The 19,165-nt window shown below is 45.7% G+C and overlaps 1 protein-coding gene across 4 annotated transcripts in view; it reads left to right on the forward strand.

Annotated features, from left to right (window-relative positions):
* The window catches only part of ARHGEF3 (Rho guanine nucleotide exchange factor 3), a 301,199-nt gene that overhangs the window by 256,700 nt on the left and 25,334 nt on the right, over positions 1 to 19,165 (forward strand). For all 4 annotated transcript variants that reach the window (XM_027835846.1, XM_027835848.1, XM_027835849.1 and 1 more), the window contains one exon: positions 17,121 to 17,291. In XM_027835846.1, the coding sequence (XP_027691647.1) occupies positions 17,121 to 17,291 (171 nt within the window). The remainder of the gene's footprint in view (positions 1 to 17,120; positions 17,292 to 19,165) is intronic.

Below are 19,165 nucleotides of genomic sequence, written 5' to 3' on the forward strand. Positions count from 1 at the left end.
ATTAATCTGTGATTATAGGGCTGGGAGAGTTGGGTATCCTGAATGTCAGGCAAAGTTTGGAATTTGGTAAGCAGCAGAGAGCCACTGAAGATTTTTGAGCAGAGCAGTGGTGTGACCCGACCATAGGGAAGATGAATCTGACAGTCACATGTGAAGGATTCATTGAAAAGGGAGGCAAGTGGCAGGAAGACCTCAGGATCTTAGGGTCATATGTAGAGCCAACCAAGATCTTAGAGACCATCAGAGTATTATGGATTTAGAGCTAGAAAAGACCTTTGTTTGGGGTCATTGAGTCCAGCCCCCCCCCCCCCCCCCCCTTTACAGATCAGGAACCTGAGGCCAGTAGAAGTAGAGACTTGGCACTGGATTCGCACCCAGCTCCTTTGACTCCCAAGTCAGCGTCCTCCGCACTGACCCACACTGCAGGAGGCTCCCTCAGTCATCCAGGCACATGGTGATGAGGGCCCTGCACCAGGATTAGTCCCCACGGGATTAATCAAGAGGAGGGGAAGGATGCAAGATAAACTGCAGATGTGGGCCTGACCTAAGGCACCTGGGAGAGGAGGGAGGAGATCGAGGAGGCAGGTGAGGACACAGGTGGGAGAAAGGACAGAACCCGTGAGATGAAGCAAGGGAGGTTGGCCGGTGCCACGTAGGCTTTATGAAAGGCAGCTTATTTGTCGGCACTGGTGAGCCATTGAGGTTTCTGGGAGCAGGGATGTGGTCCTGGGCATCTTTGTTTGCATCACAAAGACCAGTCTGACCATCAGTTAACCCATAAGCATTTTTAAGTGCCTTCTACGGGCCTGGCACCGTTGTAGACACTGGGAACACAAATATAATCAGCACACTTTAATTAAGCACCTACTTTGTGCTGGAGTTATAACCCCACAACCCCTCAAAAAAAGAGACATTCCCCTCTTCCAGAAGCTTCTGTTCTATTGAGGGAGACAACAGCTACGTGTGTAAGTGTAGGAGCTGGAGCTGTGGTTCCTTGGGATAGGGAGCCCTCCCGGGCCACATCAGCCAGCGCAGACCGTCTTCAACAGAAATAGACATTCCAGGAGGAGAGAGGAGTTAGATACGGCACGTTTGTGATCCTGGGAGGACATTCTGAAGAAGGGACGATTGTGGCTATTGAACTAGAACAGAGGGGAGAGATTGGCTGAATGTATCAGTATGGAGTCATAGGGTTGCAGACCTGGTGCCTGAAGAGACCTCCGAAAGACCATCTGGTCCAATGCCCAGAGAAGCAAAGTCACGTCCCTAAGATCACAGCTAGGCAGGATTTGAACCCAAGCCCTCAGATTCCCTAGCCATACTCCTTCCGCTGCGCCATGACTCATTGGCACAGAGATGATACTGAAGAGTTCCCTTCTTAGTTAGACCCATCCTTGTCTCAGGACCATTTCTTTGGCTCCTGGGTGAAAGAGCCTTCTTCTGAAGCTCAGAAATGCCATTGGATGCCCCATACGTGTATTTAGCTCTGGTGCATTTTCTTTAGGCAAGGAGACGCATCTGGAGGGAGCTCGATGTCATTAATCAGTGCTGTGATGGCTCACAGTGGTGTCCCTGCCTGTGGAGGAGGCCGTGGGCGTTCAAGGTCATCTGGTCTTTTCCCTTGCTGGTGGTCTGTCTGCTCAACTCTGTGTGCTCAGAGAGCTGCCGCCCCCTCCCATGAGGGCGGCATTGTCAAGAATGGGGGTTGGGAAGGCCTGGCTCTCGATCCGGAGCCAGCCGAGATGCCTCTATCACCTCCTTGGTCTACTCACAAGGGAAATCTGGCCCAGCTCTGAATGGAGACCTGCATTCGTTCCAGTTGCGTGCGGGGAAGAAAGTGAATTGGGTTTTGGCCAGACGTTTTCCCTGAGCCTCGGACACAGCTGTGCACAGCTGTTGTTCTCATCGGGGGCTCAGACTGCCGATTCTGTGGCTGCATTCGAAACCGAGGCTGGCTCCTGCTCTGTAATGCTCCATTTGTGATGACCTCATTCAGGCCTTTCTTCTTGGCGTGTGTGTGTCTGGGAGACAAACCTTTCTGTCTGGGCCCTGCTTGATCTCCTGAATCCCAGCTCGTGGTCACGTTTCTCTCCCTCCTTAATAAACCCTTCTCATTTTATGATTTCATCACCTGTCCGTTCATCAGGATAGTGGAAATGAAGTATTTCTGTTTGGAGCGCCATAACCATGGGAGGCAGCGTGCTCCCTTTGGAGTCAGGGAACCTGAGTGTGAATCCTGACTCTGCCCCCTTCCTGAGAAGCAGATCGGTAGATTTAGTGTTGAGGAGAAAGAGTCCAAATGCCACCTCTCATATTTGCTGGCTGTGTGAGCACAGACCCCCGTCCCTTTACTGGCCAAGTCGTCTTGAAAAAGGTGGGAGTTGACCTGAGCCCTGAAGGAAGCCAGTGGACAGAGAGAAAGAGAAAAAGCATTCTGGGCATGCTCGTCAGTCAGGGCAAAGGGATGGAGGCAGAAGATGAAGAGTAGTCTGTGAGGGCTGGGGGGAAGACCAGTATGTGAGGTTTAGGACAGCCTGCAGTGGAACTGAAGTATGAGAAAAATGGAAAGGCAGGAAGGGGCAGGTGGCAATGGGTTGGAAAGGGTCCACTCCCTTCACTCTACAGGTGGGGGAATGGAGAACATGGTAACGAAGCAGAGGAAGGTAACACAGGAGCCCGCGGGGCCTTTTTCCCTTCCTTTGCCCAGAATCTTTCCAAAAAAGCAATGAGCTTTGTACACCCAGATTTAGTGCCTCAGATCAGACGCCTTCTTCCCTTCCTTGAGAAGGAGGACTCTTATCAGAGCTCAAGGACAGTAACTGTCTGACTCAGAGTCTGCTTAAAATCTTCCATACAACACACTGTATGTCAGTCTGTCCAAGGGGATTTTGCACAAGGCCCTGTACTTGCTGAGCCAATACAGGTGCTCTTAGCCCCGTCCCAGGCATGGCAAGAACTGTAAGAGGAGAGAGAAACAGCATGGACCCCACGACTGAGGAATTGTCCATCTAGCTAAGGGTACGAGATGGTGGGCAGGTAGGGAACAGGCTGACAATGTAAGTAACTGCCCTGTGCATAAGGCCACTTAATGATGATTGGTGGATTGGAGAGCTGAATTGCAGCCCTTGGTCCTGGGAACTGGGAGGAAGTTCTGGAGAGAGCAGGAGGAGGAGGAGATCCAGGTGCTGGTCGGGGGGCTTCCTGGAGAAGGCAGGACTCTGGCTGGGCCCAGCAGATGGGGAGGATGTGGCTCGGACCAGGGGTGTCTGGGAAAGATTCACCTCTAATTTGCATGGATCTCCTCTCAGCAAGTTTCAATTGAAGTTAGTTTCCTAAAAGTCAGTTCTTTTTAAGAAAAAGTTCATTTATTTTCCCCCAAACAAAACCAGTCATAGAACAGGCCAAATCCAAAAACGAAACAGAAGTAAAATGAGCATTCATTGTTAGTTCTTAGCTTTCTTTTGTTGTCAAGATCACTAGTGGACGCCTGTCTGTGCAACCAAAAAAGGAAGATGCGGAGACCGGGGAAGGGTGTGGGTGGCCCCCAAGCTCCGTCTTGGCCTCTCTTCTCTCTGTTGTATTCTCATCATCAGTAAGCAACTGCCGCTTACTGATCAAATCGTCTCCATGGAGACACCTCGGCCAGGTCCCACATCGCCAGCTGCCCCTGGACACTTCCAAGCACCTCACACCTAGCAGATCATAAACTGAATTCGCTCTCCTTTCCCCCAGAAACAGCCTTTTCTGCATGTCCTTATTTCTGCATAGGGCGCCACCATCTTCTAGGGTCCAATTTTGGCAACAATGATGTGCTCATCATCAGAATCATAATAACAAAGTACCTCAAGGTTTGAAAAGCCTTTACATTCATTCTTATCACACCAACCCTAGGAGGTAGGTTCTATTATCCTCGTTTGACAAATGAGGAAACTGAGGCAAATTTTTTTTTAAGTGACTTGCCCAAGGTCATACAGCTTGTAAGTGTCTGAGGCAGGATTTGAATTCAGGTCTTCCTGACTCCAGGTCCAGCTCTCTAGCCACTGCCACCCATACCTCCCTCTGGACTCCTCACTTTCCCTCCCCCCAGATACCTAATCAATCACCAAGTATGGCCAGTTCTACTTCCACAATAGCTCTAGGATGTGTCCCCTTCTCTCACCTCAGCACCAGGAGCCGCTGGGTATCTGCCTGCCTCAGATTTCTCCCCACTCTACTCCACTCTACTCCACTCTACCCTCTACTCAGCTACAAAGGGATTTTTCCTCACCGCGTCACTCCCTACTCAGTGAACTCCAGTGATTCCCTAGGGACTCTAAGATCTACCATGAGCTTCTCTTCCATTTGGAACTCCCGACTTTTCCCAGCTTGGCCCCTCTCTTCCCTTCTGGGATTATCCACGACTCCCCCCACACACTCCACTGACCACCTTCCTCACCATCCCTCCTGTACAACTCTTCATCCCCCGTCTCTGGGCTTTGATCCTGGCTGTGTGGCCCCTGCCCAATGGGTGCCTCTCCTCACCTCTGCTTCTTAAAAACCGTAGTTTCGGAGCAGCTAGGTGGCGCAGTGGATAGAGCTCCGGCCTTGAAGTCAGGAGAACCTGAGTTCAAATCCAGTCTCAGACATACAACACATGACATTAACTAGCTATGTGACCCTGGGCAAGTCACTTAACCCCGATTGCCTAGCAAAAAAGAAAAACAAAAGTGTAGTTTTCATCAAAGTTTGGCTCAAGCCCTGACTTTCTAGGGCTTTCCTGATGCCCCCGTCCCCCAGCTCCTGTACCCACCATCTACTTTGTATTTACTTGTCCTATATTTGGTATATACTTATGTGTTTGTGTGTCATCTCCCCCAATAAAGTATAACCCCCTTGAGGGCAGGGGCTGTCCTTTTTGTGTCATCGCCAGAGCCCTGTACTGTGCCTGGCACATAGTAGGTGCTTTAAAATGCTTCCTTGCTTGCTTTTTTGTTCCTGTCTGTGAAACCAAGGGATTTTCCATCTAGCCGAGAGAGTAGGACACTGAACAGTGAAGGAACAGTGTGATGATCTAATTAAGAGCTCTCTGCATGTGTGCACTTAATAAATGCTTATTGAGTCAGAGAGCCGACTTGCACCACCAGACTGTGTGATATGATTATTAGCATGGGAAAGAGCCCTGGGCCTTTCTACTCAGTAGGCACTTAATAAGTGTCAAGTTTTATTTAAAAGAAAGGACAAATACTGGGCAAAATCAGTCGTTTGATAAGCATTTATTAAACATCTGCTGTGTGCCAGGCAGTGTGCAAAGTCTTGGAGATACAAAGAAAGTAACAGACCATCCCTGCCCTCAAGGAGCTCCCAGTCTAAGGAGGAGACAAAGTGTAAGTAACCACGTGCGAATAAGCTGTAGCTCGGATAAACAGGAAGTGATTAATGGTGCTAGAGTTGAGGGGGATTGAGAAGGACTCCCTGTGGAATGTGGGAGGTCAAAGAAGAAGCCTGGCCACTGACATGCTGTGTGGCCTTGAGCAGGAGCCTGCCCCTCTCTGGGCCCCAGGGTTAGACCAGGCATAGGGGGAGGTTCCTCCCAGCCCTAGAATTCCGGGCTCTGTGGGCCTCGGAAGAATCTCTTCTCGGCTAGACCGTCTTCCATCACCAAGGGAATGTCTGGAAGTGGCTGCCGAGAAGACAGCCTTTGATCTCGTTTCTCAAGTTTCTCCCTAGATTGAATGGAGTATTTATTTTATTCAACCTTTCTTTCAGAGACTCTTTCCAGATTGCAGGAAGCAGTTGGGTTGAGGAGTGTGGTGGATAGGTCCCTAGACTTGGAATCAGGAAAACCTGGGTTCAAATCCTGCCTCAGACACTTCCTAGCTGTGTGACCCTGGGCAAGTCACTTAACTGCTTCACTTTCCTCATCAGTAAAAATGAGAGAGTTGGCTCAGATTCTTACAATCTAGCCAGTAGCTCACTGATGTTCAGACTCCTTAGGAGTCTACCCAATACGGTGGATGTTCTAATGAACCTTGTCTTTGACTGGGGGAAAAAAAAGAAAGAGTTGAACTTGACCTCTGAGTCCTTTGTGGCTCTAAGTCCATGGTCTGAGGAGCCTCTGAAGTCTGTGTCTCTGCAGAGGCCTCTTTGCCTGGGTCTTTCCAGGCCTTTGATTCTGACAAGTCCTACATTAATCCTCCACAGCTTGTCCTCTCACCATCTGTATTGATTAGGGTTTATTTAGACCACTTCGTAGTGCCGTTTCTGTGCCCTTTTCTGGTCATTGTCTGAGCGTTCTGCTCTGTATGACACCCTGTGCTAGGCACTATGGGGAGAACATAAGAGATAAACAATTACCAAATTAGAAGGGTCAGCCCCAGATGGGAACTCAGGCACCCCCTAGTCTCCCCCCTTCATTTGGCAGATGAGAATACTGAGGTCCAGAGAGGATGTGATCCAGAGAAGAGGCATCCTGGGATTGTGAGTTATGGGGACCTTTAGCCATCACCCCTTTCTGAGTCCCAGAGAAGGGAACAGACTCGTCCAAGGTAAGGCAGCCAAGTATGAACCTGAACCCACGTGCTCTGAAACCAAATTCTGGGGCGGCAGACCATCCATTCTGCTCCTAAGTCAATACTCTTTATTGCACCACACTGGCCGTGTAAGACGAGGCAGCTCAAAGGAAGTGATTGTTCTCTTCATTTTATGGTGTATTGGGGATGGGGGGATGAAGTTCTAGGAATGGAGCACGATTTGAGATGCGCCTTGAAACTTTGGACAGGCGGAGATGGGAGAGAGAGAAGACATGGAAATGGGAAGCTTGGGGGATGGGATCATATACAGCTTCGTTTGGCTAGAGCTTGAGAAAAAATCCATAAAGCTATGTTGGAACCTGGCAACCAATGACCTCGAAGGTCGTGCTCGAGAATTGGGACTTTACTGTATGTCTAGGAATAATGACAAGTGGTGAGGGAGCCAAGCATGAAGGTGGTTGCACACCCCTGATCCCTGCTGTTGAGAGGCCAAGGCTGGTGGGGATCACAGCACCAGGGTGGCAAGCCCCTGGAGGACAGAGAGCCACTGGGCTGCCTAGGGAGGGGAGAGCCAGCTCAGGTCAGAACTTCCACGCCATACAATCAGTAATGAGATTACGCCCATGAGTGACCGCTTCACTTCTAGCCTACGCAAGATGGAGAGGCACAGTTCCCTCCATACATTCTTGAAGTTTTTTGAGCAGGGGATATGTTCAAATCTGGCCTCAGACACAAGTTTACATGACCCTGGACAAGTCACTAAACTATTTGCCTCAGTTTAGTGGAGGAGAAGGAAATGGCAAACCACTCCAGACCCGAATGGGGTCACAAAGAGTCGAACGTGACTGAAAACGATGCTAAATGTATGTTTCACTTCCCCTCTCAGTTTCTGGTTCTGTTCTGGGTGACTTACAGACTCACATTTTCCCCTCTGCCCCTACATAAGTAGGCTTTTCTCCCCCTCCTTGTTATTTTTCCCTGGTGGGCTACATGAGGTGGCAGAATTATGAGCCACTCCAAAGCCTTCTTTAGAGTGGCTAAAAGAGGCAGGTTTGCTGAAAGTTAACTGCAGCAGTGTACCTCAAAGTCTGACTCATGGTTCAAGCCTTCTGAAGATCTTCCAGTGCAGACTGGAGTCCTGACTACAGTTGCCCTGATTCCTTGTTCCGCTCTGAGCCACCAAATGGTTTGGTTACTCTTTTTTAAATCTGCCAGAAAGGGGTCAGAGTTGGAGGAAGACATGGAGAAACAACACAAATGCAAATAAAGAATTCCTCTGACAAGTTCTTTTTTTCTTTCCACATCTTTCAAAGTATCTTATAGGATTTTTTAAAAAAAATTTATTAATTCATTTTTAGTTTTCACTATTTACTTCCATAATCTTTTGAGTTTTAAATTTTCTCCCCCTCCCTCCCCAAGACAGCTCAAAATCTGATATAGTCTATACATATACATTCCTATTGAACATATTTTCACATTAGTGATGTTTTAAGTAAGAATTAGAACCAATAAGAGGAATCACAGGAAAGAGAAAACAAAACAAAACAAGAAAAAAATAACAAATAGTGTGCTTCAGTCTGCATTCAGATTCCATAGTTCTTTCTTTGGATGTGGATAGCATTTTCCATCATGAGACCTTTGGAGATGTCTTAAATCCTTGCATTGCTGAGAAGGGCTAAGTAAAGTCAGTCATCACACAATGTGGCTGTTACTGTGTACAATGTTCTCCTGGTTCTGCTCACTTCACTCAGCATCACTCCATGCAAGTCTTTCCAGGTTTTTCTGAAGTCTGCCTGTTCATCATTTCTTATAGCACAATAGTATTCCATCACAATCACATACCACAACTTGTTCAGTCATTCTCCAATTGATGGACATCCCCTCAATTTCCAATTCTTTGCCACCACAAAAAGAGCTGCTATCAATATTTTTGTACATGTGGGTCCTTTTCCTATTTATGTGATCTCTTTGGGATATAGCCCTAGAAGTGCTATTGCAGGGTCAAAGGGTATGCACATTTTTATAGCCCTTTGGGCATAGTTCCAAATTGCTCTCCAAAATAGTTGGATCATTTCATAACTCCACCAACAGTGTGTTAGTGTTCCAATTTTCCCACATCTTCTCCAACATTTATCATTTTCCTGTTTTGTCATGTTGGCCATTCTGATGGGTATGATGTGGTCCCTCAGAGTTGTTTTGATTTGCATTTCTCTAATCAGGAGTGATTTAGAGCATTTTTTCATATGACTGTAGATGGCTTTACTTTCTTTATCTGAAAACTGCCTACTCATATCCTTTGACCATTTATCAATTGGAGAATGACTTGTATTCATATAAATTTGACTTAATTCTCTATATAGTTGAGAAATGAGGCCCTTATCAAAGACACTGGTTGTAAAAATTCTTTCCCAATTTTCTACTTTCCTTCTAATCCTCGTTGCATTGGCTTTGTTTGTGCAAAAACTTTTCAATTTAATATAAACAAAATTATCCATTTTGCATTTCATGATGTTCTCTATCTCCTGTTTGGTCACGAATTCTTCAGTTCTCCATAAATCTGATAGGTAAACTATTCCTTGCTCTCTCAGGTTGCTTATAATATCAGCCTTTATATCTAAATCATGAACCTATTTTGATTTTATTTTGGTATATGGTGTGAGATTTTGGTCTATGCCTAGTTTCTGCCATACTCTTCCAGTTTTCCCAGCAGTTTTTGTCAAATAGTGAGTTCTCGTCCCAGAAGCTGGGATCTTTGGGCTTATCAAATTGTAGATCACTATAGTCATTGACTACTGTGTCTTGCATACCTAACCTATTCCATTGATATACCACTCTATTTCTTAGCCAGTACCAAGTGGTTTTGATGATTGCTGCTAGAAGGAAAGAAGGGAGGGAGATGAGCATTATTTGAACCTTACTCTCATCAGATTTAGCCCTAGGACGGAATAACATAATCAGTTAGGTATAGAAATCTAACTTGCCCTATAGGCAGTAGGAGGGAAAAGGGCAAAGAAAAGGGAGGGAAGAAGTAGTAAGGGTAAAGGGGAAGAAAAGGGAGGGGGCTAATAAAAGGGAGGCAGGACTGGTGGTGAAAAGCAAAACACTAGTGAGGAGGAAAAGGGAGAAAGGAGAAAGAAAAGCATAAATAGGGGGGAAATAGGGTGGAGAGAAAGACACAGATAGTAATCATAACTGTGAATGGGATGAGCTCTCCCATAAATTGGAAGCGGATGGCAGAATGGATTAAAAACCATAATCCTACAATATGTTGTTTGTAGGGAACACATTTGAAACAGACAGACATACACAGGGCAAAGGTAAAAAGCTGGAGTAGAATATATTATGCTTCAGCTGAAGTAAAAAAAAGCAGGGTAGCAACCATGATCTCAGACAAAGCAAAAGCAAGACTAGATCTAATTAAAAGAGATAAGGAAGGAAACTACATCCTGCTAAAAGGCACCATAGACAATGAAGTAATATCATTACTAAACATATATGCACCAAGTGGTATAGCATCCAGATTCTTAGAGGAGAAGTCCAGGGAGTTACAGGAAGAAATAGACAGCAAAACCATACTAGTGGGGGATCTCAACCTCCCCTTCTCTGAACTAGATAAATCTAACCACAAAATAAACAAGAAAGAAGTTAAAGAGGTGAATAGAATATTAGAAAAGTTAAGTATGATAGACCTCTGGGGAAAATTGAATAGGGATAGAAAGGAATATACTTTTTTCTCAGTGGTCCATGGCACATACACAAAAGTTGACCATGTACTAGGGCATAAAAACCTCACAATCCAATGCAGAGAGGCAGAAATATTAAATGCATCTTTTTCAGATGCAATAAAAATTATATGTAATAAAGGGCCACGGAAAAATAGAAGAAAAAATAATTGGAAACTAAATAGTCAAATCCAAGGGGCAGCTAGGTGGCACAGTGGATAGAGCTCTGGCCTTGGAGTCAGGAGGACCTGAGTTCAAATCCAGCCTCAGACACTTATTAGCTGTGTGACCCTGGGCAAGTCACTTAACCCTGATTGCCTCACCAGAAAGCAAACAAATAAAAAATAAATAAATAGTCTAATCCTGAAAAATGAATGGGCCAAACAACAAATCATAGAAACAATCAATAACTTCATTCAAGAGAATGACAATAATGAGACAACACAGCAAAACTTATGGGATGCAGTGAAAGTGATCCTTAGGGGAAGCTTTATATCTCTAAATGCTTATATGAATAAAGTAGAGAAAGAAGAGATCAATGAATTGGGCATACAACTAAAAAAACCAGAAAAGGAACAAATTAAAAATCTTCAATTAAACACCAAATTGGAAATATTGAAAATCAAAGGAGAAATTAATAAAATTAAAATTAAGGAAACTATTGAACTAATAAATAAAACTAAGATCTGGTTTTATGAAAAAATCAATAAAGTAGATAAACCTTTGGTTAATTTAATTAAAAAAAAGAAAGAAAAAAACCAAATTACCAGTATCAAAAATGGAAAGGGTGACTCCACCACCAAGAAAGAGGAAATTAGAATGATAATTAGGAACTATTTTGCCCAACTGTATGCCAATAAATTTGACAATCTTAGTGAAATGGATGAATATGTACAAAAATATAATTGCCCAGATTAACAGAAGAGGAAGTAAAATATTTAAATAACCCCATCTCAGAAAAAGAAATTGAACAAGCCATCGATGAACTCCCTAGGAATAAATCTCCAGGGCCAGATGGATTTACATGCGAATTCTATCAGACATTTAAAGAACAATTAATTCCAATACTACATAGACTATTTGGGAAAACAGCCAAAGAAGGAGTCTTACCAAATTCTTTCTATGATACAAATATGGCGCTGATACCTAAACCGGGAAGAGTCGAAACAGAGAAAGAAAATTATAGACCAATTTCCCTAATGAATATAGATGCAAAATTTTTAAATAAAATATTAGCAAATAGATTACAGCAACTTATCACGAGAATAATACACTATGACCAGGTAGGATTTATACCAGGAATGCAAGGCTGGTTCACTATTAGGAAAACTATTAGCATAATTGATCATATCAACACCAAAACTAACAGAAACCACATGGTCATCTTGATGGATGCAGAAAAAGCTTTTGACAAAATACAACACCCATTCCTATTAAAAACAATAGAGAGCATAGTAATAAATGGAGTCTTCCTTAAAATAATAAGTAGCATCTACCTAAAACCTTCAGCAAGCATCATATGTATGGGGATAAGCTAGAAGCATTTCCAGTAAGATTGGGGGTGAACCAAGGATGTCCATTTTCACCACTGTTGTTGAATATCCTACTGAAAAAGTTAGCTTTAGCAATAAGAGAAGAAAAAGAAATTGAAGATATTAGAATAGGCAAAGAAGAAACAAAGATATCACTCTTTGCAGATGATATGATGATATACTTAGAGAATCCTAGAGAATCAAGTAAAAGACTACTTGAAATAATAAACAACTTTAGCAAAGTTGCAGGCTATAAAATAAACCCACATAAATCATCAGTGTTTCTACATATTGCCAACAAAGCCCAACAGCAAAAGATAGAGAAATTCCATTTAAAGTTACTGTAGACATTATAAAATATTTGGGAGTCTACCTGCCAAAGCAAACCCAAGAACTATATGAACACAATTACAAAACCGTTCTCACACAAATAAAGTCAGATCTAAATAATTGGAAAAACATCAGTTGCTCATGGGTAGTTAGAGCTAATATAATAAAAATGACAATTCTACCTAAGTTAATTTACTTATTCAGTGCCATACCAATCAAACTATCAAAAACTTATTTTCTAGAGCTAGAAAAAATAATAACAAGATTCATTTGGAATAACAAAAGGTCCAGAATATCAGGGGAACTAATGAAAAGAAATGCAAGGGAAGGTGGCCTAGCCATTCCAGATCTTAAATTGTATTATAAAGACAAGTTCTTATAAATGGAATGTCCCATATAAGGTCGTTGCTAGACTCCACAGATGTGAATCAAGATAAAAATTCACTAAATTCACATTAAGTCCCTACTATGCTCCAGGCTCTATGCTAAGTCCTGGGGACATAAAGACAAAATGGCCCCTGCCCTCAAGAAGCTTACCATCTATTGGGGTAACCCAACATGAACTCGGGTTAACAAATTAGTATGTGCAAAATAAGAAAAAGTCACCGCAAGAGGGAACACAAATTAAAATCAAAAGACTGCCCAGCACAGGAATTTTCACTGGACTTTATCTTGAAGGGAGGGAAGGCATTCTAGACCCGGGAGTCAACATAGAAGCTGAAGATGGACCAATACACGGAAGAGAGGGATGGGGAAATAAAATTGGAAGAATAGGTGGGAGCCAGATGAGAAAGAACCTTAGGTGATAAGATGAGGATTTTGTATTTTACTTCAGAACAGGGCTTCTTGACTTGGCGTGCACAGACTCTTTGGAGGGATCTACGAACATGGAAAGGTAGAAATTACATCTTCATTTTCACCAACCTCTAGCTGAAATTTAGCATTTCCTTCAATTATTTAGAAACTTTATTCTAAGAAAGGATCTGTGCCATTCACCTGACGACCCCCAGAATGTTAAGAACTCTTGTCTTTTAGACAAGAGGGAGCTATGGGTGGCTCCGGAGAGAGGAGGGAGACGTCACAGACTCAGAGCTAGAAGGAACCTTGGCAGTTGCCTATTGCAGAAGGCCTGGGTTCCAATCCTGCGTGAAACTTTGGGCAAATCACTGAATGTCTTTGAGAAGAGCATGGCTGGTCAAATTAAAATTTTTAGTGCTGCCATTTTTGAAGGCTGTCCTTTTGTATCCTGAAAAAGAAGGATATATGCTCATGAGAGAGGAAATTTGGTATAGCGGAAAGAGCACTGGGTCTCTGGGCCTCAGTTTCCTCATCTGAAGAAATTGGGGGGTTTGGACTTGGGTGTCTCCTCCAGCTCTGGTCCTGTGATCCCCTGGTTCCTTCATTTGAGATGGGGACGTGGAAGAGGTGAAGGTCACACAGATAGCGGCAGAGCCAAGATTCCAAACCAGCCCCTCAAAGTCCGATGTTCTTTCCACCGTAGCCAACTGCCTCTCTCCCAAGAGCACGCCTCTTCTTTAGAGGGACACGAGAGTACAGCCTACAGAAACCACTGCTAATAACAGTCTAGTATTTCCATTTCATGCTCTTCTTTGCCAGATTTCTGTTTCCATCTACACATTTTCCATTTTCCCCGTTTGATCAACATTTCAGCCCCCACCTGCCATCGCTTATCCATTTACCATCACCTGGCATGGGCTTGCTGCCATCTGTACCATCCATGTAGATTGCAGCCATGTTGTTTTAGCTGTTGCCAATTAAGGCATTGGATTGTTTTTTCTTTCTTGCTCATTTGCCCGGCCAGCCTCACTCCTGCACTCTCGTGATGGCCTTGAAATGTTTTCTCATCCCCAGGATCACCCATGGGGCCACACATTTGTGGGTTTGGCTCAGTGCCGTCTGATTCTGTTCTCAGCTGTGTGTGGCACCCCGAGGTTGGCCCCTCATGCCACTCCCAAGAGCAGATTATCCATCAGCAGGGGATATTTTTCCCAATAAGGAGAGCTCTGCCAACCTCCATCCCTGCCCTCTCACTGGTCCCACTCTTGACCAACAACAAAGATTTACAAAAGCCTTCCCAGGACTTGGGTGTATACTCTGCCATGACTGAGGATCAGTGAAGCTGATTGATCAGAGTGGGATTGGGCCCTTTGGTAGCCCTTGTATTTCCAGCCTAGGCAAGCTAGGGAGACTCAAAAAAAAGAAAAGAAAAAAACCCACTTGTTCCGAGGGTGGGAATTGAGAAGGGCAGGCTCTTATTTTAGCAAGTGAAAGTGTTATTTCAAATCTGCTTTTCAGCGCCTTCCTTTCCCCCACCTCCACTCCACCAAAGGCCCCCTCATTGTCCTAGAAACTGAAACTGTAGAGTTGCCTTGTGACTCAGTGTACTTCCTGTCATCTCTGTCATGTGTGTGGTGAGATGCTTCCCACCAGGTAGATGACACATATTAGTAGGTTGGCCCAAGGCCCACGGCCTTTTCTCACGTCCCTGCGTCCTTTCCCCAGGACCGACAGGAGCCTCGGTCCAATGTGTCAGTATGAGGCTCACCTTTTTAACCTCGGGGAGTTTGGGCCAAAGCCCAGTCTTTGTGGATTGGCTAAAGATGCTCAAGATATTGGAACCATAAAATGTTGGGACTAGAAGGGACCTTAACGTCATCCAGTCCAGCTTTGCCATTATACGAAGGACGGAGCTAAGGCCTGGGGGTGCAGATGGCTTTCCTGTAGGTCAGCATTCGCTCCTGGGGTGGGTGGTCCCCTGTTTTAAGGAGGTCACTGTGGCATCATTAGAGAGTTCACAGAATCGCAGAATTTTTTTCAGAGTTGGAGATGACCTAAGGGACCATGTGAACTGAAGTCCCCTCTACCACATACGTGACCAGGGATGGGATCATATGTTGGCTTGAAGGTGTAATGACGAGAGCAGTGGGCTGGGAGTCGGGAAGACCTGAATTCAAATCTGATCTCAGATAACCTATATGACTTTGGGCTTAGCCTTTTGAGGCCTGTTTATTTATCTGTAAATGAGGCAGGGGAACTCAGAGGTCTCTCAGGTACCTTCCAGCTCCAAATCCGTGGTCCTAAATTTCATTGGTCAACGGTCCACAAGCATTTATTAAACACCTAGTGTGTGCCAAGCCCTGTGCTGAGTGTTGGGCATACCAAGAAAGGGGACAGGCAGTGCCTGACCTGGAGCAGCTCCCAATCTAGTGGAGGAGGTGACGGGTAAACGACTCTGGGCCAGCAAGGCCGCCATTTCACTCTCACAGTCAGGGAGTTCTACCTTCTTTTCATTGCCTCCTTTCCCTTCCCACCCACCTCTAGGGCTGAGCCCCCTCCACAGTCTTTCTAATACTTGGACACAGCTCTCATGCCCTGGATCCATCTCACCTTCTCTTCTCCCCAGTTCCTTTAGCCAGCCTCCCATGGCATGAGCCCAGGGCCCTCCACCATCCTGATGCCTGTGGAGATGATGGGCAGGCAAAGCCCCGGGGGTTTACATTGATTCCTCTAGAACCTGCATTCAGCTCACGGCTGCTCAAACACTTTGTCAATGCTAATGACCCTTCTGGAGCAGGCTTGGTGTAGTCAGATGGTCCAAAGACCTCTGGGAGACTCAGGGAGTCTTCTCTCAGCAAAGCTCGTCTGGAATGGCCTTGACTCTGTAGGGAGGTTATTTCCTGAAAGCGAAGTGGAGTGGAGTGACTGGCCCTTGGCCCATTGGCTCTCCCCACTCAGCCCTGCTGTGGCCCGGAATGGTGCCACGGATTCCAGGTGTGAGCCACAGCACCGTGACTCAGTAAGTTCAGGTGGGCCCATAGCCCGGCACATGGACCAGGTGTCCCCATTCCGTAGCAGGCACTTGACAAGTGCCCGTCCATGGATTGTTCTACGTGCTCATGATCAGATGGGCGAGGCTGGGCGGGCGAGGAAGTCTGAAGCTTCAGGTTGTTTGCTGCAGGGGGGCTTGGTCATCCTTCTGTCTCCTCCACAACAACAGAAAGGAGTTTCTGTCCAGGCATACTTTTTTTTTTTTAATCTGCTGGACTCTGCTTTTGCTTTTAATTTTTAATGATTTTTTTTTTCAGCTTAAAAGTATTTTTTAGTATAAAGCAATTTTTCTTACTAGAACCTACCTATGTGAGTTACATACTGCAAACATCATCCTGTCCCATTTTACAGATGAGGAAACTGAGACTTGGCAAGGCCAAAGGACTTGTCCACAGCCATATGGGTGAGGAGTCCCAGAGCCAGGACTCTAGGCCCTCCCATCTTCCCCCCGAAAAAAACCCACTGGCCTTGTAACAAATATATATAGTCAAACATAAGTTTCCCTCATCAGCCACAAATTTGTGTCTCATTCTGTATATTTAGTCCCACTACCTTAACAGACTGGAGGAGCCAGCTGTACCACTATGCCCATAGGTAAAAATTAAGGGTCAGAAGTCACAGCTGATTTCACAAACAGCAGAATGGCATGATGGAAAGACTGTGGCTTGAAATCCGGGCTCTCATACCTCCCACTTATATACGTGGTTGTGGGCCAGGCACTTAGCCTTGCTAAGCCTCAGTTTCCTCATCTGTAAAATGGGTCACTGTTAGAAACGTGTCCTGTAGGTCTATGAGTGTGCTGTTCGGTAGTTCCATTCTCTCCACAGCCCCCTCCTCTCCAGTGCCCGGCTGGCTTCTAGACTTCAAAGGGAGGCACTTAAGGGCTGAACCCAGCAGAGCTGAGTGTCCGTGGGCCCGAGGCTCCTTCTGCTTCCTATGCCCAAATAGAGAATGATATACCATGTGTTTCCTAGGTTGGCTGTGCTCTTGATATCAAGGATTTCTCAGATGACTTGGGGTCCCTAACGCACGTCTCCTGCTCGGCCAGCGCCTGAGTGTGTGGTGGGGTTTATCCTTACTCTCGTATCTCTGGGCTCTTCTGTGGCCCATCAGACCCGGATTGATCACAGTAACATGATTACAAAGGTTTTGTGTTTTCTTTTCTCTCGCCTTTTTAGCGTTCGATCAGCTTCCGCAGCGACAGCCGCCCTGACATCCTCGCCCCTCGACCCTGGTCCAGAAATGCCGCTCCTGCAAGCACCAAGCGAAGGGACAGCAAGCTATGGAGTGAGACCTTTGATGTGTGTGTCAATCAGATGCTTACCTCCAAGGAGATCAAACGTCAAGAGGTAGGCTCTTGGGCCCTGACTGATCTGTGTGGCCAGTCAAGCGGAAGTGATCACTGCCAGGAGAGAGAGGTTTCTGTCTTGGGCTCCCATCCTGGCCTTGTTCCGAAACGCTCTCGCCAGTAGTTCATTCTGGTGCAGGGAGACAGATGAGTTAAAATCTGAACTTTCCCAAGCAAATAGATGAGTAGTAGGCTGTTCAAATTGCTGGTTTAAAAAACAAACAGACAAACCACTGCTGGATTCATTTAAAGAGTGAGTTCCCTAAATGCATTTAAAAAAACTTTTTTTAGAAATTTGATTATCAGTTAGCACCTTAAGTCTTGGAAAGGATGGTGGGCCAGTGTGGTCCAGTGGAAACCACCCAGGTTCATAGGTAAAAGGACAGGAGTTCAAATTCCATGTTTGGTGCTTGCTTACTTACGTATGACCTTGGACAAGCCCTGGGCCTTGTCTGGGCCTCAGTTTCCTCATCTGTAAAACAGCAACACTCGTGCTTACACCACGCACCTTACAGGGTTGTTCTGAGGACACCGTTTTGTAAACCGTAAAATGCTGTGCAAACGTGATGCCGATGCTTGTGATTCTCAGAGAGATTGGATCTGGGGCTAGTATGGATGCATCAGTAAAAATTAAATAAAGCCCCAGCTGACTGAGTGGACCCTTGACTGAAATACATTTCCCTTCTTTGGGGGGGAGGGGCAGGACCTGTAATTCCTTTTGATTGGGAACTCCCAGTGTGTAAACTCCCTCTGTGTTCACAGATGAGCGCCTCTGGGGTCATCTATAGTCTAGAATTTCCTCAAGCATTGAGGCATTGGGTGATTTCTGAGGTCAGAGCTTTCCTGAAAAGAAGCTGGTGTGAGATCCACCTGGTTAATAGTGACCAGAATCTGAACCCTGGCCCTGCTGCTGAGATTTGGGGCGTTTTGGGTCCAGACCTGTGATTTCATCAGCGTAAGGTGTTGGTGCGTGAGGAAACACCTTCCTCCGTGCCCTGCGATTTACAGAGCTGCTGGGGCACTGAGTGGTGATGAGTAACTTACCCAAGGTATGTGTTAGAAGGAAGACCTGAACCCAGGTCCCTCTGACTCCACCCACTGCACTGCCCTGCCCTGCCCTGTCATAAATGGAAAGCATCTTTTCTGAAGTCTATGCAGTTTCCCAAGCACAAAGTAAAGGATGGGGTCAGAAGGGAACAAGCATTTATGAAGTACCTACTATTTGCCAGGCACTGTCAATGCTTTATAATTATTATTCCTTTTGGGGACTTTGGGGCATGTGGACTCTGGCCAGGCAGGGGGTCCAGAGGGAGGCAGAGAAGCCCAGCGCCCTGGAAGACTGTAGCCCTGCTTGCTACAAAGGCAGTTTGTGAATTGGACGCTCGGGATGGAGACGGGCAAGGGGAGAAACCGTTAGTGTATCGTTGCTTTCCTTTTACGCACTGACGCCCGAGCTTGTTTGGAGGGGGTGCCTTAGAGCAGCAAGTGGCCCTGGGGGCCGCCTGGTCCTGCCTCCCATAAATGATGGAGAAAGAAGCAGGCGCACACGCCACAGTGAGTGCCCAGGGACGACACCTGATCGGCATCCCTGGTTTCTGGGCGCTGCCCCTGCCTAAATCCCAGAGGGAAGAGTTTGGGCGGCCACCCTACAATTGACCAAATCCACCACTCTGGAATCACCACAACCACAGCCGAGATGCCTCTCTGTTTATTTACAAAGGCACAGGAGCTGGCCTAGCGACCGTGGTGATGCTGGCTAAGTACAGTGTGTGGCTTAGAAATGAAGGGTTTTATTTGGTGCTGTAATCACAGATGGTTAGCGCTAAAAACCCTCCTCCCCTTTTACAGATGAGAAGCTGTGGCCTACAGTCTGAT

This window comes from Vombatus ursinus, unplaced genomic scaffold (genome assembly GCF_900497805.2).
Source record: "Vombatus ursinus unplaced genomic scaffold, bare-nosed wombat genome assembly UNPS02014817.1, whole genome shotgun sequence".
NCBI lineage: Eukaryota > Metazoa > Chordata > Mammalia > Diprotodontia > Vombatidae > Vombatus > Vombatus ursinus.